At 41.7% G+C, this 24,240-nt stretch overlaps 1 protein-coding gene across 2 annotated transcripts; it reads left to right on the top strand.

The window, feature by feature from the left end:
• The first annotated feature begins 4,244 nt into the window (after positions 1–4,244).
• On the top strand, positions 4,245–24,202 carry zdhhc12a (zinc finger DHHC-type palmitoyltransferase 12a). 2 transcript variants are annotated; one of them, XM_048559102.2, is made up of 5 exons: positions 4,245–4,469; positions 8,786–8,922; positions 9,333–9,440; positions 15,142–15,311; positions 20,304–24,202. In XM_048559102.2, the coding sequence occupies exons 1-5, from the start codon at positions 4,373–4,375 to the stop codon at positions 20,617–20,619; spliced, it is 828 nt and encodes a 275-aa protein (XP_048415059.2). In that variant the 5' UTR covers positions 4,245–4,372; the 3' UTR covers positions 20,620–24,202. The 2 variants fall into 2 exon arrangements, with proteins under 2 accessions (XP_048415059.2, XP_048415060.2); XM_048559103.2 differs by having other exon boundaries at positions 4,246–4,469; positions 15,145–15,311.
• Positions 24,203–24,240: the final 38 nt, after the last annotated feature.

The raw sequence follows: 24,240 nt of genomic DNA, 5'->3' as shown, positions 1-24,240 counted from the left end.
AAATACTGGCCTTAATTTTAAAAATATAACATTGAAGCGAAGTACAATGGATTATGGAATTCTCAGATAGAAAGAGAAAACTGCTAGAAATACTCAGTGTGTCAGGCAGCATCATGAAGGGAAACAGAGTTAATGTTCCAGGTCTGCTTCTTTGTTGAGAGAATCTCTTGTTTCTATGGCAAAGAGTGAAAGCTTAAGGACGTAGACAGGAAAGTGGAGTTGATGCTACATAACTTTACTAAATGGAATAAATTAGTTCAAGGGATTGAATAGTGTCCTCCTAATGTGTCTGTTTGTACTTTCCTGTCAGCCCCCGTAACACTTAATCAAAAACATGCCACGCTCAATGCCAATGTATACTATTACTTAGCCTCTACTGCTGTGGGTTCTGTGTGTGTGGATGGCGTATTAAGGGAAGACAATCCCCAAGACTCAAACAATCCTGTCTTAAATGTGAGATCCCTTGTTTTAAAAAGCAGTGTCCCCCTAGGACATTCCCCCTGAGGGGAAACATCCTATGAGAATCTAACTTTCAGTGAGGTGACAGATTATTGGGAGTAGGCAGCAATGTGAGGTCATTAGATCAGACATCATGTTACCGAGTAGTGGAGCAAGCTGGAAGGGCTCATAGCCCATTCCTGAGTCAGGTGTAGAACATCCCAGCATTTGAAGATTCAGTAAGATTTTCCCCGTGTACTAAGTCCTCATTGTCTGCAAGGGACAGGGGCACAAACTTCCTGCAGATAACAAAAAATGTATACACCACTCCTATGTACTATGAAGGACCACGATTGATTTACCAAGACAAACTGGACAAAGGGATAGGGTGGCTGCTCTTCAGAGGGTTGGTACAGTGTTGATGGAGTGAATGGCCTCTATCTGTACTGGAGGGATTCTATGAGACAACGTGGGAAGGAAAAAACAAGGGGTCAATCTCATGAGTGTGTGGATCTGCAGATAGCAAGTCGGCAGATAACAAACAATGAGGTCCTTGCAAATTGTCCTGATGATGGCAAGACTAAAAGCTTTAGCAAAATGTACTGTTTTTCAGGTATACTCAAATTTCAATATGATGGCAAACTATCCTGTGCAATAAGATTTATTTTTAAACCCCTGTAATAAAATTTACTTTCTAAGTAATGACTTACTTGGTTGAAGAATTCATTGATCCATTTAGCAAACTTCCCATTAATGAATGGAAACAGGCTGGTCAGATGGGCTGAACAGTGGAAAATGGAATTAATCCTGACAAGTGAGAGGTGAAGCTTTCGGGGAGGAGTACATATTCAAGGGTTGGAACCTACGCAATACATAGGATCAAAAAGACCTTGGTGCATTGTGTTTGTAGATCCTCGATGGCTGCAGGACAGGTAGATAACATGATTGAGGCAGCATAAAGGACTGCTACTTGTATTAGTCAAGACACTGAGTACGAGAGCAATGACATTATGACGGTGCTCCATATTTTTAAAAAATTTATTCATTTGTGAGATGTGGGCTATGCAAGCTGGCCAGCATTTATTGCTCATCTCTAGTTGCCCTTGAGAAGGTGGTGGTGAGCTGTCTTCTTAAACTGCTGCAGCCCACCTGTTATGGGTCAGCCCACAATGCCGTCAGGGAGGGAAGTCTAGTATTTTGACCCAGCAACAGTGAAGGAACAATGATCTATTACCAAGTCAGGATAGTGAGCGGCTTGGAGAAGATGTGGTGGCGTTCCTTTATGTCTGCTTCCCTTGTCCTTCTAGATGGAAGGGGTCGTGGGTTTGGAAGGTGCGGTCTGAGGATCTTTGGTGAGATTCTGCAATGTATCTTGTATGGCTATGTCAGGCTGCTGCTTGACAAGTCAGACAGACAGCTCTTGTAACTTTGGCACTAGCCCCTAGAGGACTTTGCACAGCCAACAGGGCTGTTTCTGCCAGAGATAATGGGAACGGCAGATGCTGGAGAATCAGGCCCAGCAGCATCTCAGGAACACTCTGCCATTGTCTTTTCCAGTGCCTTGGTTGATGCCGGTTATCTGTCTGGTTTAATTTCTTTGAGACTTTGTAGCAATTGGAGCAACTGAATGTCTTGCTGGGTGGGGGGGGGGGGGGGGGGGGGGGGGGGTCAACCACATTGCTATGGGTGTGGAGTCTCATTTAGGCCACACCAGATAAGAACAACAATTTTCTTGCCTGTGGGGCATTAGTGAACCAGGATGGGTTTTCCGACAATCATCAACAATTTCATGGTCATCGGTAGATATTTTTTATTGATTCAAATTCTACCATCTGCCATGGCGGGATTTGAAACCTGGTCCCCAGATCTTTCTGATGAAGGGTCTAGGCCCGAAATGTCAGCCTTCCTGCTCCTAAGATGCAGCTTGGCCTGCTGTGTTCATCCAGCTCTACACCTTGTTATTTCCCCAGAACATTAGCTGAGTTTCTGAATTAATAGACTAGTGATAATGCCACTAGGCCATTGCCTAGTTAAACCACAAGTAGCGTATTGTGTGAAGTTCTGGTCACTGCACTATAAGACAGTCAGATACAGGAGCAGAATTAGGCCATTTGGTCCATTAAGTCTGCTCTATTGTTTGAGCATGTTTCTCAACTCCATTCTCCTGCCTTCTCGATCCCTTACCAATTAAAAAAACCTGTCACAGACCCAAAATGTTAACTCTGATGTTTTCTTCACAGATGTTGCCAGACCTGCTGAGCTTTTCCAACAATTTCTGTTTTTGTTTCAAAAAACCTGTCTATCTCTGTCTTAAGCACACTCAATGACTTGGCCTCCACAGCCCTCTTTGACAGAGTTCCATAGAGTCATCACCGCCTGGCAGAAGGAATTCTTCGTCATCTCAGTTCTAAAGAATCATTCCTTCACTTTGAGGCTGTGCCCCTACATCCTACTGTTGCCTACTAGTGGAAACATCTTCTCCATGTCCACTCCATCCATGACTCCCAGTGTTCTGTAAGTTTCAATTAGATACCCCCTCATCCTTGTAAACTCTATTGAGTACAGACCCAGAGTTCTCAAACACTCCTCACATCACACACTGTTCATCCTTGGGACCATTCTATAAACCTCCTCTAGACCCCCTCCAATGCTAGCACATCCTTCTTTGGATACAGAGTCAAAAATTGCTCACAATATTCAAAATGTGGTATGATCAGAACCATATGCAGCCTCAGCAGTAAAGACCCCTCAGGATTTTGCTGAGGATGGAGCAATTCAGCAATAAAGACAGATTAGATACAGAGAGCAGGGAAGGCTGAGGGGAACCCCGAATGAGAGGTACAAAGCTGTGAGGGCTGTATGTAGGGAGAAACCTTACCCCATAGGCCAGGAGGTGCACCTAGAGGGAGTGGGTATCAGTTTTAAGCAATGGGATGAGAGGAGCTTTTTCAAAATCAAAGAGTGACTATCTGAAGTTGGGACAGGAATAAGCTCTCCAGCCCCTTCAACCTGCTCCACCATTCAATAGTATCATGGCTGATCTGGTGGGAGTCTGGAACTTACTCTACCTGAAAAGGCTGGTAGAGTCAGAAGCCTTCATAACCTTTGAGTAGTACTTAGATGAGCATTTTCTATCCAATGCATACAAGGCGAAATGTGAACAATGTGATTTGAATAGATGGACAGGCAGGGACATGGTGGGCTGAGAAGACCCCTTTCCCTGCTAATAACACTCTACAGAACACAGATTCCCCATTCTTCTTACTCCCAATAAAGGTCACGAATCTGTGGGATTCACCGCCCTAGAGTGTGGCAGACACTGAGTAAATGTTGAAAAAGGAGATGGACAGATTTAAATGAAAAATGAGTTGAAGGGTTTTGGAGGAGGGGCAGGAAGGCGGGCGTGGAGGCAAAAACAGAGATTACTGGAGAAACTCAGCAGGTCTGGCAACATCTGTGGAAAGAGATTGATTTATTTTGATGTGCATCAATGTACAGTGAAAAACTGTTTACGCTTAGTAAGCAAAGAAAGTACAGATCCCAAACACTTCGAGGCATACAGTTTACATTGCACAGCGCGCAAGAAACACTTGAAGAGTTCAGTGACCCTGCTTCATCAGAAGCTGAGAGAGTGAAGGTGAAGCTGTGATCATTTGGAGCACACTGGAGGGGCTGAATGGCCTACTCCACGCTCTCCATGTGAAGTGAGGGGAGATGATTGCCTCCAGCTCCGGATCCCGGGAGCCATACGATCCGCTCCAGGTTTTACCTCCGACCGGCCCCCGAGCTCCTGACCAATCAAGGCGCGGGTTACTGTCACGCCCCAGGAGATGGGGGCGGGCGCCGCTGGTGGCGGTGAGCCTCGCGGGTACCGCTCCCGTTGCCGTTTCCCTCAGTCTCAGAGACCGGCTCTCGGTCCTGGGAAGACCCCGGAATGTTCAAGAACCTTCTCTCGACCGGCTCCTTGATCCGGGCCCTGCACGCTGCGCTGACGTGGGCGGTGACGTTGGTGCTCTTCCTGTTCGAGACGGGTGAGGGGACACTCGGACTGTACCATCTCCTCCACGGGGTGGTGGTGGAGGGCAGAGCATAGAATGGAGTATTTAATTAAAGTAGTCATAGTTATTGAACACGATTGCTGCCTAGAGTTCAATATTTAGGCTATTTTTAGCATCGCCTGTGGTTAGCCTTTGAAGGGTTACTTCTATTTTTTCTATATGATTTTATGCTCTCCCTTTTTAAAAAGAATGGTAGATCCTATGACGTACAACAACAACAAAACAACTTATTTCATTGAAAGCTCGCCTAATAAACGCACTAAATGCCCGGCAGCAATTACTCGAAAACCGTAAGCCATTAGGGAAAACTGAAATTAAAAAAAAAACGCTGATGAAAGGGGAGATGAAGCGAGATGCGAAGCGGTTGTTGTTGTGGAGTCTGTTTACCAGCACGGAGCTGTTGGGCCGAACGGCCTGTTTGTGCCAGGACAGATTGGAGCATTTCTAAATGAAGTTTCTGCAGTTGTGTGTAACCTCTCCTAATTTCCGTGGTGCCCTCCTCAATCCCACTAAAATGTGACTGTGCCTCACAAAAAGCCCTATACGTCCCGACCTGAAACATCAGCCTTTCCTGCTCCTCTGATGCTGCTTGTCCTGCTGTGTTCATCCAGCTCCACACCTTGTTATCTCAGATTCTCCAGCATCTGCAGTTCCTACTGTCTCAGTCAATAAATCTTGTCTGGCAGCATCTGTGGAAAGAGAAACGAGTTTATAATATCAAGTCCAGTGACTAACTCTTGCTTCTCTCTCCAGAGTTGCTCCCAAACCTGTAATTTCTGTTTTTGCTTCAGATTTCCAGCATCCATAGCTCTTTAAAACATCTTTTGATTGATGAAAGTTAACAATCTATCCAATCCTACCCATATCTGTGCTCAAATCACAAGGTTCCAGTGCCCATAAAAAACCTTTTTCTTAACTGTTCCCATATGGCAACAAAAGTGCACAAGACCGTACCACCTTATGTCCTCTTTGGTAAAGAAATAACTCGGGACCACATGATAATTTATTCATCCACTGGTCATAAATTTCACTCTCAGAAAGCAGGTTTGGCCACCCCAAAACTTGACATCTTGACTCAACCATTCTCGGCTACCAATGTGATATATTAACTGTACTTAACAATTCCAAGTCTACATTTTCAGTGAGAGCTTTATTTCAGTTAACCCCACATTGTAAAACTCACACCCCACTGATTACTAGCTTCCCACATTTATACAATTAAATCTAACCCTTTTAACTCTCAGCAAATATATCCATTGTCTGTTCCCTCATTCCGTTATGTCTCAGACATTCTTTCAGACCATATTAAATAATAACACCTGCAAGATGTACTGTCTACTCTGAAATAACTCTGATCTTGCTAATGTTGATCTCATCTAGTGCACACCCTGTGCAATAAACCTGTATGCCTCCAAGCCTTTTTTGATCTGTACATCCTTTGCTTTTTATGATCTGCCTGTACCACTTGTAAACAAAACTTTTCACTGTATTTTGGTACGTGACAGTAAATCAATCAATCAGCCAAGATGTCTTCTGTGCTACTCAGCATCCTGATTTGGAGTTTATGTCGTTGTTCCTTCACCGCAATTGAGTGAAAACCCTGGAAAAGCATCCTCAACAATGCAGTGGGTGTACTTATCCTCGGTGGATTGCAGTGGTTCAAGAAGGTAGCTTCCTAGCACCTTCTATACGGAAATTTGGGATTGGGAATAAACGATGGGCAAACCACTAATGCCCACATCCCAGAAATGAATTTTTAAAAGAGTTCCACATTCTTACCACTCTAGTTTTAAAAAAAATTCTCCTGCAATCATTGTTGGATTAATTAGTGGCTCTCTTGTATTTCTGGCTCCCAGGTTTGGAATGCGTCTAAGCCAGAAACATTTCTATTCATTTATCTCAATTCACAGAAAAGCAAAAGATGCAGAATAGTTGTAGTATGAAATTTCTGATTTAAAAACAAACTCATAATTTAAAGTTCCTGTCATGTTTTTCTAACTAAAAGACTTTCTTTTGTGGCTTTCCTAACGTCCGATAAATGTAAAAGATTTAATCACACAATTTTAAATAACTAGCAAGGAAGTTGTCTTCCGAGTTTTTAGGACAGTTTAGAACACTCAGCCAACGGGACTGAAGAAAAGGTTTGATTGTTGTGGCATTTAGTGTTTGTAGTAGTTTTGTGTGCTCAAGTTATATATAGCACTTTTAAAACCTTTTCTCATAGGATGTGTACCTGTTCCTAATTAGTCTTTTGTAGATAATAGTAAGATGCCACCTTGAACTGCTGTAGGCCATATGGTGTATGTACGTCCATGGTGACTGCATTAAAAGTACTTCATTTGTTCTAAACGCCATAAAAATAGGAGCAGCATTAGGCCATTCAGATCATTGAATCTGCTCTGCTATTCGATCATGGCTGATATGTTTCTCAACTCCATCCTCCTATCTTCTCCCTATAACCTTTGAGTTCCTTCCCAATCAAGGACCTATCCATCTCTCTTAAAGACAGTCAATGACTTGGCCTCCACAGCCCTCTGTGGCATTGAGTTCCACAGAGTCACCACTCTTTGGCTGAAGAAATTCCTCCTCATCTCAGTTCACAAGTGTCCTCCCGTCACTGAGAGTTTGTGCACTTGGGTCATAGCATCTCCCACTAGTGGAAACATAGATTCTATCCAGACCTGTCAGTATATATGAAGTTTCAATCAGATCCAAACCTTACCTATCTAAAATCTGAGTACAGACCCATGGTTGTCAACCACCCCACATATGACAAGCCCTTCATCCCCAGGGTATTCTTGTAAACTTGCTCTGGATTCACTCCAAGGCCAGCATATTCTTCCTCAGATACGGGCCCATAACTGCTTACATTATTCCAATTGTCAGAGCAGAGCCTTATACATGCTTGCTGTTGTACACTAGCCCTCTAGAAATGATTGCTAACATTGCATTTGTATTCCTAACTGTCAACTGAACGTCCATGTTAACCATAAGAGAATCTTGAACTAGGACTCCCTTGTGCTTCAGATTTCCAAAGCCTTTCCTCGTTTAGAAAGTAGTGTGTACCCTCCTGTTCTTTCAACCATAACCTCACATTATATTTCATCTGTCACTTCTTTGCCCACTTTACCGGCCTATCCAACTCTATCTGCAGCCTCCCCAGTTCGCCAACACTACCTGCCCCTCCATCTATCTTTGTGTCTTCTGCAAACTTAGCAACAATGCCCTCGTTTCCTTCTTCCAGATCATCAGTGAATAATGTGAATAGTTGTGGTTCCAACATGGATCCTTATAGAACTCCAATTGTTACCGGCTGCTGTCCTGAAAAAGGCTTCTTTATCTCCATTCTCTGCCTTCTGAAAGTCAGCCAGCGCTCTGTCCATTCCAGTAACTTGCCTCTAATGCCATGGGCTCTTATTTATCAGGCTCCTTCATGGCATCTTGTCAAAGGTCTTCTGGAAATCCATATCTAAACAGATCACGTCCACTGGCTCTCCCTTCTCTAAATTGTGTGTTACTTCCTCAAACAATTCTAAGCATTAACACCATGAGCTGTTATCTTTTTTGGTAGCCTACTGGGTAGCACCTTGTCAAAGGCCTTTCTGGGAATCCAAATAGCTCTCCTTTGTCTAATTTGGTCATTACCTCAAAGAATTCTAACAGCTTTGTCAAGTATGACCTCCACTTGATCAAACCATGCTGATTCAGTCATATTTTACCATGCACTTTCAAATACTCTGCAGTCTTATCCTTCATAGTGGTCTCTAAAATGTTACCAGTGACTGAGGCCAGGCTAACCAGCCTTTAGTCTCCCTCACTTATTAAACAGGGCTGTTACATCCTGGGACCCTCCCTGACTCCAGTAATTCCTGAAAGATCACCACAATGCCTGCACAATCTTTTCACCCATTTCCTTCAGAACCCTGGGGTGTAGACCATCTGGTCTGGATGATTTATTCAGTTTCAGATATTCCAGCTTCCCCAGCACCTTCTCCTTAGTGATAGCCTCTACACTCACCTCTGCCCCCTGACTCATTTGGAGTTTTGGTATGGTTCTTGTGTCTTTCACTGTGAAAATTGATGCAAATTACCTATTCAGTTCCTCTGCAGTTTCTTTGTTCCCCTTAAATCTTCATCACATTGTATGCTTTCGCTTTTTTGCAGTCCATGATTTCCTGTGTCAGCCGTGATTGCTTCACCGTCCTGTTAATACGTTAACCACTTTGTCTCCTGAGATCTTGAAACTCGCTGCATAAAGTTTTATATATCTCTCTTTTTGATGGTTGCAGATCTGAGACGGAGTGAGAAGCGTGGTGAGTTCCTCCAGCCAGTTTCCTTTGTGCTACTGGTTTTCTGCTCAATGTTACTGTACTTCATCACCTCCCTCATGGACCCAGGATATGTCACATTTGATGATGAACTAAAGGTAAATCAATCACTGTCCAACATGAACTGCGAGGAGTGAGCAAGGCTGTATTACTCCTCAGAGCAGCTAAAGAGAGTTGTTTTCTCTGGAAAAAGATTTACGCAAGAAGTTATAGCTTAGAAACATGTCTTGTGAACAAACTGGTCAGCATAGAAGTCTTCTGCCCTCCACTCCATTTCATCCCAGCACCTCCTTGTCTTCTCTTCTTCCTCATGTACTTACCTAGCTTTCCCTTAGATGCATCTATCACTTAGGTCTCAATCACTCACTGTGGAAGAAAGTTTGCTAATGTTCCTTATGTGTTCAATGTGATAATTCTATTTTTAAAAATTGGTGCAAAGTGGACTGAACGTTCTGTTTTGAAGAGTTTGACTTTTCCATTTCTTGATTTTCTTGCTGGCTACTCCCAGGGCCGGATTTCTCAATCAAATCGGGGTGCTGGGGATGAGAAAGAGCAGATGATTCCTGTGGTACAGAAAGCACACAGACTGAGGCGGTGTGGATTCTGCATGGTCCAGGTCAGTTTGTTTTTTGGGAACACCTTTACTTATATAACAACATTCTGCTTGAGCAAATGAGAACTCGTTATCTAGGGGGAGAAAATAAAACCTTAGGGTGTTCCAAAATGCCAGAAGGCTAGAGAATTGGAGTCATTATGGTAATACGGGGAGGGGTTTCTGACTTACAAACGCTCTTCCCAACTAACGTGATTCTATAATCTTAAAGACCTGACATACAAACCATTTGCTGTAGTTATAACTGGTTGCTTTAATATTGTCCTGCATTGTGTTTAGACTCACATACAAATCAACTTGCAAATAGACTCCAGAACAGAACCTGTTTTCAACCTGGGCACTCCCTGTACAGGGAAGGAAATAACGAACGTGTGTGCTGCAAATTCTGCCCACAATAATGTGAGACTGGTGACGAGTTACGGAACAACATCGGCAATGTGCACTTTTATTTTTAAAAATTCACTCAAGGGATATAGGCATTGCTGGCTAGCAACCATCCCCAAATACCTCTCGAGCAGATGGTGGTGAGTTGCCGCCTTGAATTTCTGGGGTGTGGGTACACTCACCATGCCTTTAGAGAGGGACTTCCAGAATTTTGGTCCAGGGTCAGCAAGTGATATCACTGCAAGTCAGGGTAGCATGAGGCTTGGAGGGGCACTTGCTGTTGTCATGACTTGATGGGGTGCTGCAGTGGAAGTCAAGCCCCAGTATTTCTGAAGTTACTACAAATGTGAAAATTTCAATCCCAAGAAACATGAATTATACAGATAGGTTATAACAAAATATGCAAACCATGTTTTCCATTAATGGGAAAATACATCATAATCAAAAATGTTCTTAAAGCAATGACAAAAAAAACAGGAATTGCTAGCTTATAACTCAAACAATATTCCTGTCATAATGTATGTGCATATACAATCAGACACACAAAGAGAAGAAAAAGGATGTCTTTGGAATAGGGTGAAAGAAGACAGTGAAGCAAAGTTCTGGCACCAGTCTGGATTTTCAGTTTTCTTTTGACTCCAGGCTGTGGATGCACCAATTCTCAGTCTTCCGCTCACTGGTTGAGAATTTGCCCTCACAGTGCCTCTGCAGAAGTTTTATTACCTTTATCCTTTTATCAAGGGAATTTGCAGAAAGACCAATTTACAGGGAAATGGTGAGTGAGGACAGCTACTAGGAAATTTCCTGTTAGGAGTGAAAGAGAGATTTAGGTGCTTTGTCTTGACAATCATCAAATCAGAGATGTACAGCATGGAAACAGACCCTTTGGTCCAACTCATCCATGCTGACCAGGTATCCAGTATTAATCTAGTCCCATTTGTCAGCATTTAGCTCATATCCCTCTTAACTCTTCGTATTCATATACTCATCCTGATGTCTTTTAAATGTTATCATCGTACCAGTCTCCACCTCTGGTAGCTCATTCCATACATGCATCACCCTCTGTATAGAAAATATTGCTCGTTAGGTCCCTTTTATATCTTTCCCCTCTCATCGTAAACCTATGCCCTCTAGTTTTGGACTTCCCACCTCAGGGAAAAGACCTTGCCTATTTATCCTATCAATGCCCTTCATAATTTTATAAACCTCTATAAGGTCACCCCTCAGCCTCCGATGCTCCAGGGAAAATAGCCCCAGTCTGTTCAGTCTCTCCTAATAGCTCAAACCCTCCAACCCTGGCAACATCCAGCATCTTTTCAGAACCATTTCTAGTTTCACAACATCCTTCCTACAGGAGGAAGACCAGAATTGCATGGAATACTCCAAAAACGGCCAAACCAATGTCTGGATTGCCACTACATGACCTCCCAATTCCTACACTCAGTGCACTGCCTAATAAAGGCAAGCATACTAAACACCTTCTTCACTATCCTGTCTACCTGCAGCTCCACTTTCAAGGAACTCTGATCTTGCATTTCAAGGTCTCTTTGTTCAGCAACCCTCTCCAGGACTTTACTATTAAGTGTATAAGTCCTGCTCTGAGTTGCCTTTCCAAAATGCAGCACCTCACGTTTATCTAATTTAAACTCTATCTGCCACTCCTTGGTCCATTGGCCCTTCTGTTCAAGATCCCATTGTACTCTTTAACCTTCATTGCTGTCCACTGCTCCACCAATTTTAGTGTCATCTGCAGACTTACCAACCATACCTCCTATGTTCACCATCCAGATCATTTATATAAATGACAAAACACTCCTCTCCACCTATCCTCTCCTCTATCCATCTTCGGTCTGCCTCCCCCTCTCTCCCTATTTATTCCAGTTCCCTCTCCCCACCCCCCTCTCTGATGAAGGGTCCAGGCCCGAAACGTCAGCTTTTGTGCTCCTGAGATGCTGCTTGGCCTGCTATGTTCATCCAGCTCCACACTTTGTTATCTCGGACCCAGCGTTGATCCTTGTGGCACACCACTGGTCACAGGCCTCCAGTCTGAAAAGCAACCCACCATCACCCCCTCTGTCTTCTACCTTTGAGCCAGTTTTGTATCCAAATGGCTAGTCCTCTCTCCATTCTGTGTGGTCTAGCCATGCTAACCAGTCTACTGCAAGGAAACTTGTTGAACACCTTACTGAAGTCCATATAGATCATGTCCACCGCTCTGCACTCACCAACCCTCTTCATTACTCTTACAAAAAAAATTCAGTCAAGTTAGTGAGACACAATTTCCTGTGCACAGAGCCATGTTGACTGTCCTTAATCAGTCCTTGCCTTTGCAAAAACATGTAAATCCTATCCCGCAGGATCCCATCCAACATCTTGCCAACCACTGACGTCAGGCTCACCAGTCTATAGTTCCCTGGCTTTTCCTTACCAACTTTCTTAAATAGCAGCACCACATGAGCCAACCTCCAGTCTTCCGGCACCTCACCTTTGGCTATTGGTGATACAAATATCTCAGCAAGGGACCTAGCAATCTCTTCCCTCACTTCCCACAGAGTTCTAGGGTACATTTGATCCAGTCCCGGGGATTTATCCACCTTTATGCATTTTAAGACATCCAGCACCACCACCTCGTGATCTGGGCATTTCTCGAGATGTTGCTGTTTATTTCACCACCTCCTATATCTTCCATATCTTTCTCCGCAGCAAACACTGATGCAAAATAGAATCCCCTCCATCTCCTGCGGTTCCACAGGGAGGCAGTCTTGCTGATCTTAAAAGGGGTCCTATTCTCTCCCTAGCTTGCATTCTCCAACACAAGACTGTAGTAACCTGTTCAGGAATCATTTTAGGATTTAGGAATTATTACCATGCTGATCTCTCCTGACTGTTGGTCCTGATTGAAACACCAGTGCCTGAGCAACACTGTTGTTTGATCTGTCAAGCCTGCTCTGCTATTCCGTAGGATGGTGGCTGATCTGACACTCATCATACCTTACTGATCAGGAATTTATTTCAGCCTTAACCGTACACAAGGACTCTGCCTCCACAGCTATCTGTGACGAGGAGTTCCAAAGACTTAACAACCTGGAGAAGAAAATCCCCATTTAAATCAGCCCCCCTAATTCTGAGACTGTGCGGTTTGGTCCCAGACTCTTCCATGAGGGGAAACATCTCTCAGCATTTACCCTGACAAGCCACTTAAGAATTGTATGTGTTTTAATAAAATCGCCTTTCATTCTTCTAAAATCCAATGAATAGAGTCCTAACCTATTTAACCTTTGCTCATAAGACAATCTCTGTCACCAGAAACTATCCTAGTTAATCTTCTTTGAACTGCTGCTATTGAAATAATATCTTTTCTTAAATAAGGGGACTGAAAACTGCTGACAGTACTCCAGATATGGTTCCACCAGTACCTTGTACAGATGCAGTAAAATATGCATTATTTACACAGCTCTAAATGTGTTCCAGTAACTTCGTTAAACAGCAAACTCCTTCTTACAGTTTGCTTGCTTTAAAGCAGTTCCTTTTCACATTTTTAGTCCAAAGACCAAAAAAAAAGTGGTCTTTTATAACGTTCTCACATATCTACAGCCTTTGCCCTTCTTGGGAGTGGAGACCATGGATGTATATGGTGTCACCTAAAGAATGCAAGTTGTAGTGTTGGAGATATGGATAGAGGTTGTGAGACTCCCATATTCTTTCACCACATGACTGACCTGGTCTGACCACGTGCCACTGGTGTGTGCTGGAAGGACTCATAAGTTAAACTGCTTGGTTACATTATGAACGCACCTTTCTTGGCCATCCAGCATTAGCGGGAGACTTGAAATCAGACATTCTGGTTCAGAGAGCAGTATTAACAGGATTAGTTTTTAATTGATAATAATAGCAGCGCTTAGGGGTGAAATGTACTGTTCTGTTTTTCTTAGCGTTAGCTATCCAAAACTGCAACGTTCAGCCATGACAAAGGAAATTGTGTTCTGATTAATATGAATAAGTAAGTCTTAATTTATCACTGAACAGTCAATAACCTGCAGTTTCTTCACAGGAAACCTAACTTGCTGAGAATCTCTGTTGGTGTTGGCCTTGGATGAATAGAATTGTTAGTTGAGGCAGCAGTTTCCACAGTCAGAATCCTGGCCTTTATACTTACGGCAACCAGCTAAGATGAAGAAGTGCCTCGTAGAAAGCTTAGCAGGAAAGAGAAAACGTGTTATTGAGTATCGTGTAGATGGGAAAGTCTGATCCAACCATAATCAAAGGCTTTTAAAGTAATTCCCATTACATGTTATACATGGAGATATACTGAAATTATAACTGCAAATAATTAACAAATAAACGTTAAGGAATTTTCTTGAGTTCATTTAGGCAAATGGCTGTGGGTAGTACAGAGGGGCTCCCAACAGCAGGGAGGGGGAATTGAAGGATGAATGTTTTAAACACCAAGGACCAAATCGCACATAATGAAGGGTATAAACAGATAACCTTGTGAAAGGGCATTGGAAAACAGACAGCACTGTAAGGGGGCAATTGCAAAACATCAGCTTGTCGTTATGACCTTGGGGAAATAATCACGGCTTCACAAGATAACAAAGAATACCCACTCAAAATTTACAACCAAAGAGGAATATATAATAAAAGTTTAAGGTGGCATGGTGAGATTTGATCCTTCACCTTGGGTTTACCAGAATCAGGTAGAAAAATGTGAATCATTGGAACACATTAGGCAAGCTTTGTCATTTGCTGCAGAGTAGTCAGTTGCAACAATTCACATTTATGTATAGGGTGTCTCCAAATTACAGGAGTCCGACTTACAAGTTCTAGTACTTATGGACATGATGTCATACAGGGGTATATTTTTGAAGATCTGACTTATAAACAGTTGCTTTATATTGTCCTACATTGTATTTCAATTTGCGTACAAATTCACCTGTAACTGACTCCAGAATGGAACCTGTTTGCAACCCAGGGACTGCCTGTAGTACCTTTCCTGTAATAAAACATCTGAAGGTGATTCACGGAACATAAATCAGACAAAAATGTGACAGAGAGAGTCAAAGAGGGTTAAGGAAGGAATTCCACGGCATGAAATCGTCGAAGCTGAAAGCCTGGTCACCAGTGGTGAAATCACCATAATTGTGGAATGTTGAAGAGGTCAGAATTGGAGGAGATCAATGATCTCAGTTGGTTTTAGGGATGGTAACAGAGATTTTGGACGGTATGGGGAAGAAGGCGGTGGCAAAGTGTGCAGTTACTTGGGGACAAAAAAAAATTGAAGTATTACAAAACAGTGTGTCACAAGCTTCCTTTGTTCCAGCAGCAGCCCATGCGTTCCAAACACTGCCAGTCATGCCAGCACTGTGTGCGTCGATATGACCATCACTGTCCTTGGATTGAAAACTGCGTGGGGGAAAGGAACCATCGCTTCTTTGTGCTGTACCTAATGCTGCAACTTGCTGTTCTGCTGTGGGCCTTCCACATTGCGTGGTGAGTCTTTGCAAGCTTATACAATGTGGGCTCAGTAAAATGGGTGAGAGAGAAGCTGAGATATCACTGGCAATCTTCCCATTTGACCCACTCAACTTTAATAATTCTGCATCGTCAGTGTGAGGAGCTAAGTGCCAAATTAAAAAGCAGAACTCAAAAGGTCATAATCTCTGCACTATTACCTGACCCACATGCAAATTGGCATGAGGCAAATCAGATTAGAGTGATGAATGTGAGATTCAAAGACTGGTTTGGGAGAAGTGGGTTCTAGTTTGTGAGGTACCAATACCAGGACTGTATCGATGAGATGGTTTCTACTTGAACCGTCCTGGGGGCCAGTGTTCTTGCCAGACACAAGTAGGGAAATGGAGAGAATTTTAAACTGAGTAGTTAGGGCAAAGAATTGATTTTTGGGAAGATGTAGTAACTCACAAGAGTAGAGTCAACACTAAAGAGAAAAGTATTAATGTGAGAAATGAGAAACAGCCCATGACAAGTAGGGGCAGAGATATGAATCTAAAAGGCAACCAATAGATAAGACTAGAATTTATAAAGATGGTAAAAGGAATAAACTAAAGGCTCTGTTTCTTAATACACAAAGCATTCAAAATAAAACAGATGAATGAGAGTGCAGAATGATATAGATTGGGACCTGAACCTTGAAAGGTAAAGACACTTAGGATTGACATGAAAGTAGGAAAAGGTAGAGGGGTTGGTCCTGTTCATTAATGATCGAAACACACATAATAGAGAGGGATGATCCACATTCAGGAAATCAAGATGAGGAGTTTGAGTAGAAGAGAGAATGAGAAAAGCAAGCAGTCATTTATGGGAATGGTGTACAGGCAGCCCAGCAGTAAGCACATGCTAAGATGGGCATAAAAGGAAGAAATAAGGACAGCTTGTCGGAAAGGCACAGTGATAATGGTGGGAGATTTTAATCTACATATTGACAAAATCGTAGATAGGCAAAGGTGCCCTTTATGAAAATTCAGAGAATGTTTTTGGGATAGTTTCTTACAACAGTAACCATAGTGCAGGCTCTATGAGATCTTGTATTGTGCAATGAGATAGGATTAATGAATGATCTTGTTCTGAAAGTATTTATACGTAGAAGTGACCATATACAAAGAACAAACAAACAATAATACAGCACAGGAAGAGGCTCTTCAGCCCACCAAGGCTGTGCTGATTCCTAATTCTGTTTGGACCTGCTACTTACTGCCCATACACTGTTTCTATCCTTCTGTTCACCTCCTGTTTGAGTGTATCTTGATAGACACAAACATTAAACATTGATAACATTACTGCTTCGACCACCTGCACTTGCAGTGTGTTTCAGGCACCCACTACCCTCTGTCTAAAAACTGTTTCCGGCTCTTGTCTCCTAAATTTTCCTCCTCTCACCTTGAACCTGTGTCCTCTTCTAGTTGATCTTTCCACTCTGGGAAAAAGCCTGATTATACACCCTTTCTATGCCTCTCATAATTTTGTAGACCTCTTTCAGGTCATCTTTCAGCCTTCTTCTTTCCAATGAAAACAATCCAAGTTTATCCCCCCCTCTCCTCATACCTAAAACTTCCAGACTAGGCAACATCCTGGTAAATGAGAGATTGCAGGCACTGCAGATGCTGGAGTCAGAATCAACACAGTGTAGAGCTGGAGGACAGTTGACATTTCGGGCCTGGACCCTTCGTCCTGATGAAGGATCCAGGCCCGAAACGTTGACTCTCCTGCTCCTCTGATGCTGCCTGGCATGCTGTGTTCCTCCAACTACACACAGTTATGGCTCCAACATCCTGGTAAGCCTTCTCTGCAACTTCTCCAAAGCATCCACATCTTTCTAGTCATGTGATGACCAGAACTGCACATAATATTTCAAATGTGGCCTCACTAAAGTTTTATACAGCTATAACCTGTATATCCAGATACCTCTACGTCAATGCTCCCAAGGGTTCTGCTAATGATTGTATAATTCGCACCTGAATTTGATCTTCCAAAATGTATCACCTCGCATTTGTCCAGATTAAACTCAACCTGCCATATCTATACCCCACTGTGTAGTTTGAGAATCATCACAATCTGCAACTCCCCCAATTTGGTGTCATCCACAGACTTGCTAATCAGACCATCTACAATTTTCCTCAAGATCAATTATATGTATTACAATAAACAAAGGTCCCCAGCACTGATTCCAGTGGACTACTGCTAGTTACTGCACAGTGGCTCAGTAGTTAGCACTGCTACATCACATCATCAAGGATTCTGGGTTTGATTCCAGTGTTGGATGACTGCCTGTGAAGAGTTTGCGCATTCTCCCCATGTCTGCCTGGGTTTCCTCTGGTGCTCCAACTTTCTCCAACAGTCCAAAGATGTGCAGGTTAGTTGGATTGACCATGCTAAATAGCCCATAAGTGTCCAGGGATGTGCAGACTAGATGGACAAGTTATTGGAAATGCAGGGTTACAGTGATAATATCAGTGGAGATAAATTTGGGTGTTTATACTCTTTGGAAGATCAGTGTGGACTTGCTGAGCTGAATGGCCTGCTTCTACACTGTAGGGATTCTATGATTCTAAAGTACTGATCTCCATTCCAAAAAAAAACACCCTTCTGCAACTACTGTCTGTCTTCTATGACCAAACTATGACTATATCCATCTAGCCAGCATAAGACTCTCTTTTGTAGCACCCAGCCATGAAGTTACCTTATCAAAAGTCTTACTAAAGTCTATGTAGACAACATCCACTGCCTTTTCCTCATCAATTACTCGTCACCTCAAAAAAACTCAATCAAGTTGATAAGACTTGACCCTCTCTGAACAAACTCACACTGCCAATCACAAGTCCATTCGCTTCCAAATATGAATAAATCCTGTCAGTGTCTTCTCCAACAGCTTCCCCACCACTGACATCAAGCTCACCTGCCTATAATTACCTGATTTATCTCTGTTTCCCTTCTTAAACAAAGAATAATGTTGGCCATTCACCTGTCCTCTGGAACCTCACCTGAGGCTAAATAGGATGCAAAGGTATCTATTAAGATCCCAGCTATTTCCTCCCTTGTCTCTCACAGTATTCTGCAATAGATATCCATCTGGCCTGGAGACTTGTCTACCTAATGCATTTCAAGTCACCCAACACTTCCTCCTTTATTATATTGACCTAACCAAGAGTATTCACACAACTTTCCCTAACCTCAACATGCTTCATGTCCCTCTCTTTACTGAATATGAATGTAAAGTATTCATTAAGAATCTCGCCCATTTCCTCTGGCTCCACACATGACCTCCCTGTTTCATCTTTGGGTCTACCTATCCCTAGCTACCCCCTTGCTCTTAATATATGTATAAAATGCCTTGGGATTCTCCTTAACTCTGCTGGCCAATGACAATTTCATAGCTCCTTTTAGTCCTCCAAACTCCCCATTTGAGCTCCTTCCTACTTTCTCTATATTCTTCAAGAAATTTGTCTGCTTTTAGTTGCCTAGATCTTAGGTATGCTTCCTTTTTTGTTTGACTAAACTGATAATTTCCCCCGTCATTCCAAAGTTCCTGAATCCTGCCATTCTTGTCTTTCATTTTCACAGGAACTTGCCTGTGCTGCACTGTAATCAACTGATCTTTAAAAGACTTCCACATCAAATGTGGATTTACCCTCAGTCACTCCCAATCCAGATTCTCCAATTCTTGCCTAATTCAATTATAGTTGGCCTCCCCCCCCCCCCCCCCCCCCCACCCCCGTTTAATACCATAATCTGTGGTCCAGTCTTGTCCTTATCGATAAGTATACAACAACTGACAAAATTAATGATCCCCCACTGAAACCTTGATAACCACAATGTGGTTAGCAAGAAATGTTAAAGTTAGTATTAAACTTGAAGAAACCAACATAATCGTGTAAAGAAAATTGGCAGGTCAAAAGACTGTATAAAATATTAAACATGGCCAAAAAAGGAGAAAGAAATGTTGGTCCAATATAATGTGAGACTGAAGAATTCAGAATGAAAAATATGGAAATGGTATTTTACATCTATCTTCAGTACAGAGAATGCAAATAATATTCCAAAAAAATAGTAAATAAGGAAATGGAAAGGAGGGAGGAACTTGGGAAAAATCACCTTCACCAGAGTACTGAGTAAATTATTGGAGCTACAGGCTGGCAAGTACCTAATGGTTTTAAAAGTGATAGAGAAATAGTTGATGCATTGGTTTTAATTTTCTAAAATTCCCTAGATTTTAGGATTGGAAGATTAAATTGGAAGATAACATTAATGCCTTTATCCAAAAGAGAGGGAGATAGAAAGCAGGTAATCACAAGCATTTAGCTTAACATCTGTCAATGCTAGAAGCTATTTTTAAACATACAACAGGGCACTGTTACACCTGGTTCAATGAAATCAAGCAGAATCAACATGGCTTTGACAAGGAAATCATTTTGACCGATCTTTTGGGGGTAATGTGCTGTGGTTTAAGAGGAACTGAGATCTTTAGAAGCATTTGATAAAGTGCTACAAAGATTATTGCAGAAAATAAAAGCTCAGTGTAGGGATAACATTGGCATGATAGACAATTGGCTGGCTATCCGGGAGCGGAAAGTAGGTGTAAATGAATCTTTTCAAGTTGGCGGTATCTAACAGCTTGTATCACAGGGGCTCTGTACTGGGGCCTCAACTCGATAAAAATGACTTGAAGGGAAAAATTTGCTGATGATGCAAAGACAGGTAGGAACATAAATTGTGAAGAGAATACAAAGGACATTACAGAAAGATATCGATACATTGAGTGGGAAAGATGCAGCAAATGGAGTATTTTTGGGAAATTGATTGTTTTGACATGAAGAATAAAGCAGCAGCAGCATGATATCTATATGGTGAGAGATTGCAGAGTTCTGAGTAGGGCTTGAACTCACAACTACTTAACTTGGAGGAAAGGGTGGTAATCACAGACATGGTTTACACCTGTACAATTATTCAATGTTGTTGTATTTTTAGGTCAGGATTCCATACTGAGACTGCATGGAAAGACTGGCTCCAAGTCAATCTGCTTCTCCTGTTGGCATTCATAGTCATTATCATTTTCACTGTGGTGGTGATGCTGCTACTGGTGTCACATTTGTACTTGATATCTAACAACACCACAACGTGGGAGTTCATGTCTCGCCATCGCATCTCCTACCTGAAACATTGTGGCTCAGAGGAGAACCCATTCGACCAGGGCATCCTCGGGAATTTGTGGACAGTTTTCTGCGTGTGCAGAACAGTCGTCTGGGAAAGAATTTATTTTCAGGATGAAGATGAGCTGGTGTAATGAGTGGCACACTTAAATAGACTTTTCTGTAATTTCTATTTTGTGTTTCTGACTTACTGGGACTGTATTATTTATTGTGGGCAATGTCATAACATTGACGTTTTCTCCAATATGTCAGGCTCAGAGATGGCGTGAGATAATTGAAGGCAAGGGCTCAGAGCTAGGTGAATACTTTTTCTGTAGAATGTGAGTATTACACAACATCAAAAGGGAAAGTGGAATCGTACACAACACAGTGAGCACAGCAGCCAAGGCAGCATCAGAGGAGCAGGGAAGTTTCAACCCTTCTCCTGACCCGAAACATCAACTTTACTGATCCTTTGATGCTGCCTGGCCTGTTGTGCACCTCCAGATCCACACTGTGTTGTCTCTGATTGCAGACTTCCATCTGCGGTTCTTGCTATCTCTGAAGGGGAACATAGGTTGTTCCCCTCCTCTTCCTCCACTAACTTTTTCACACCCTGTTTTTCTGTTGATAGTCCAACAGCTTTGAGACCAACTTAGTTCCCAGAGGAAGTTGGGATGGGGGGGGGGCACACAAAAATAAAGACCAGAATTACTGCCACTGGCTTCCAAGGGAAGAGGAGAAGAAGGAGTGTGATCCTTAAGGGGTTCTGAGAGAAAGCATTGAGATTGTGAAATCACCCTTTACTTATATACTGGCAGCCTCTCCAAAGATTAAAAATGCACTGATTGCTTCTTTATCTTAAAAAAAAAGGCAGTCATTTTTGATACCTTAATAAAAATAGAAATGAAAAATCCTATGTTCTGAAACATTTAACACTGGTTGGTAACAAGTTAATGAATCATGTTGTTCAATTGCCAGAAATGTTGACTTAAGCTGTTTTGAATCAAATTTTCCTTCAAGAACACTGTTGTTACCTTAAAGTACTTAAAATTTAATGAACACCATTGATCACCAAACTTTAAAATTATTTCCATTTCTATTAACCAGGTCTTAAAGTTTACATTTTCTGTACAATTCCATTCTATTTTTAATCTAGTTGTATCAAGATCTATCAGATCACTTCACACAGGTGAATGTTTATGTTCAGTTGTAAAGGCTAGAAATTATATTTGAACTGCTGCAGAAGTCAGAAACCGGGACGTCAGCTGTAGTTCTAGGGAGTACTGTCCTGAGCCAGAAAGTTGCAGGTTTCAATATTACTCCAGTAATGTAATAAATCTAGGCTGAGAGAATGATGCTCCGAGTGGACCTATCTTTCAGAGAGGATATCAGCTCTCTCAGGTGGGTGTAAAAGATTGATACCATGGCACTGTTTCAAACAGTTGGTGAGCTCATGCTGGTGTTCTCAGCCACTATTTATTCCTTAACTGAGATCATACAGATTATCTGGTCAATATAATGGGACTGATTGTGGAGCTGTACTGCACCCAAACTGGTTGCCACATTACCTATATTACAACAGTAACTGCATTTCAAAGGTAGGTCTTTGTTCCAAAGTGTTCAATAAACATTTGGAGATTGCCATAGGCGCTACTTTAATGTAAGTTAGTTTTAAAATCTTACTGTTGCTGTTGTAAAAGAATGATTCTGGGGGTTTGGGGAGTGTTGCAGTCAGTGTTCATGTTACATTAGCTCCACCCATTCTAATTGCACTTTAGTTTGTGGGTTGAAATGAAGTTCCACTGTATCTTTTGGAGGGAGCAGATACCTCCCAAAAAAGTCCTAGTAATTATATCTAACCAAATGTAGTTGTACTTATTGTTTATTGCAATCTTAGATTAGTGCCTCTTCTGAAGGTTCTTTATGGGGGTGTATCCTCTACCACTAAGCACAAGCTTATCTTTCTTGGGGACAAGAGGATAGCAGGCAGTGAATCATTCACACAGCCCTTGCCTAGCACTACTAACAGGTAAAACGTACAATGTACCAGAAGCGGTTATCTGAGAAAATATGATTCCCAACAGAGCGAGGGGGGGAGCGAGAGAGAGAGAGAGAGAGAGAGAAGCGCGCGAGAGAGAGAGAGAGGGGGAAACGAGAGAGAGCACGAGAGCAAGAGCACATGAGGCAAAGAAAGAAAGAGAAGGACTCCCAGTGAAAATTCTTCTACATAGGAGGTACGTAATGCTCAGGATGACAATAACCTAAAGCTCAGACTCCCTGAACCTCTGTCTGTAACCTCATTTCCTTTCAAAATGGAGCATTTTAAAGACCTAATTCAAACCTGTATTAATATCTCCGTGGTCCAGTCAAATTGTGTCTGATTATGCTCCAACCACTACCTTGGGGAGTTTTTAAATCTTTAAAGCATTGTATGAATGCATGTTATTGTACCACACAAAACACCAAAGATCCTTTTGTGTTGTCCCTAATTTTGCCTTTCAGAAGTGTTTGTTCTTGAGTCATGAACTGCTTAAAATTAATATATTTGTAGAGAAATGCTGCATTCAATCTGCTATGCAAATTAATGGTTTGACATAGTTGAGAATGTCTGCATTGAAATTCAGAATAGTGCATTGCAATCAAGTAGAGTGGCTCCCATGTTCTTTTAAATCTGAAAGGCGTAAGATTAGAGAAAATTATTCAGTGCATTTCACCCATTAATGCGAAAGCACTGAGATCACCCCTTAATTTCAATCCTATTAGTTAAGCAATGCTTTACTGGTAAGTCTTTGTTGAAATTCAAGCATGAACCTGTCCAATGAGAAATTGAAGCATGAATGAGCCTTTTAAAAAAAAAATACCTCCACATCCAAACCTCAAAGTAACAGTTGTGTCTACAATATACACCGTGAAAAGTCACCCACCAAATTGTTCAGATTTATTATTGATTCAAACCCGAGGGTGATAGTTACTGCTTTCCCATGCAAACAGTTTTACTTAAAATTAAAAATGGCAAATGTGATTCACTTTAAACCAGCAGATCTGACTTAGAGAAGACAGTCTAGGGTACAGATGAATGTGGCTTTTGATTAGTGGCTGAAAGGTAGTTCATTTCAACCATTTCATCTCTGCCTCTGGAGTAATGTATACACTTGAAATTTTAGGCGATTTGGAAACATGCAAACATTTTATTCCAGGTTGAACAGTATGGCCCAAAATGTGAAGTCTTTTAAAATGCCCCCCTATATTTTAAACAAATTTTTAAAAATTCCAAGATATCAGTCATCTCTAAAGACCTCTTCCAAAACAAAGGAAAATAGAATAATGACAAAACACACAACATAATTATGTAATTAACAATAAAATTCAGTCCACAAAAGGGACAACTTTGGTAGAGGAGATGTACGGCAATCAATCCTTCTATTAAGGTATGGCAAAAAAATACAGTAAATCAGAATTGAAAGCTAAATTAGCCTATTGAATTTAAAGATAGAACAGGAAAGAGGGAACTTTATAGAAATGTAAATAAAACCTTGTAGCAGTACAGAGCAGTGGATATTTTCAGAATGATATTTTTATAATAGTCTTAAAGTATGATTAAATTTCCTGAACTAATTAGTTGTATTCTTATTGAAATATTGCACATTTATTTTTGGACTGGAATCTTTATTGTAGCTTTGTGCTGTCAACTAATATTCTGGAAAAGTATTGATTAAAAATCAATTTTTCATTGTAGTAGTTTGATTTATTTTCTTATCATTTTTAATTTATAA

Source organism: Stegostoma tigrinum, chromosome 29 (genome assembly GCF_030684315.1).
Source record: "Stegostoma tigrinum isolate sSteTig4 chromosome 29, sSteTig4.hap1, whole genome shotgun sequence".
NCBI classification, from domain to species: domain Eukaryota; kingdom Metazoa; phylum Chordata; class Chondrichthyes; order Orectolobiformes; family Stegostomatidae; genus Stegostoma; species Stegostoma tigrinum.
Note: the sequence above shows the minus strand (reverse complement) of the source record. Positions and strands in the feature narration are given on the sequence as shown.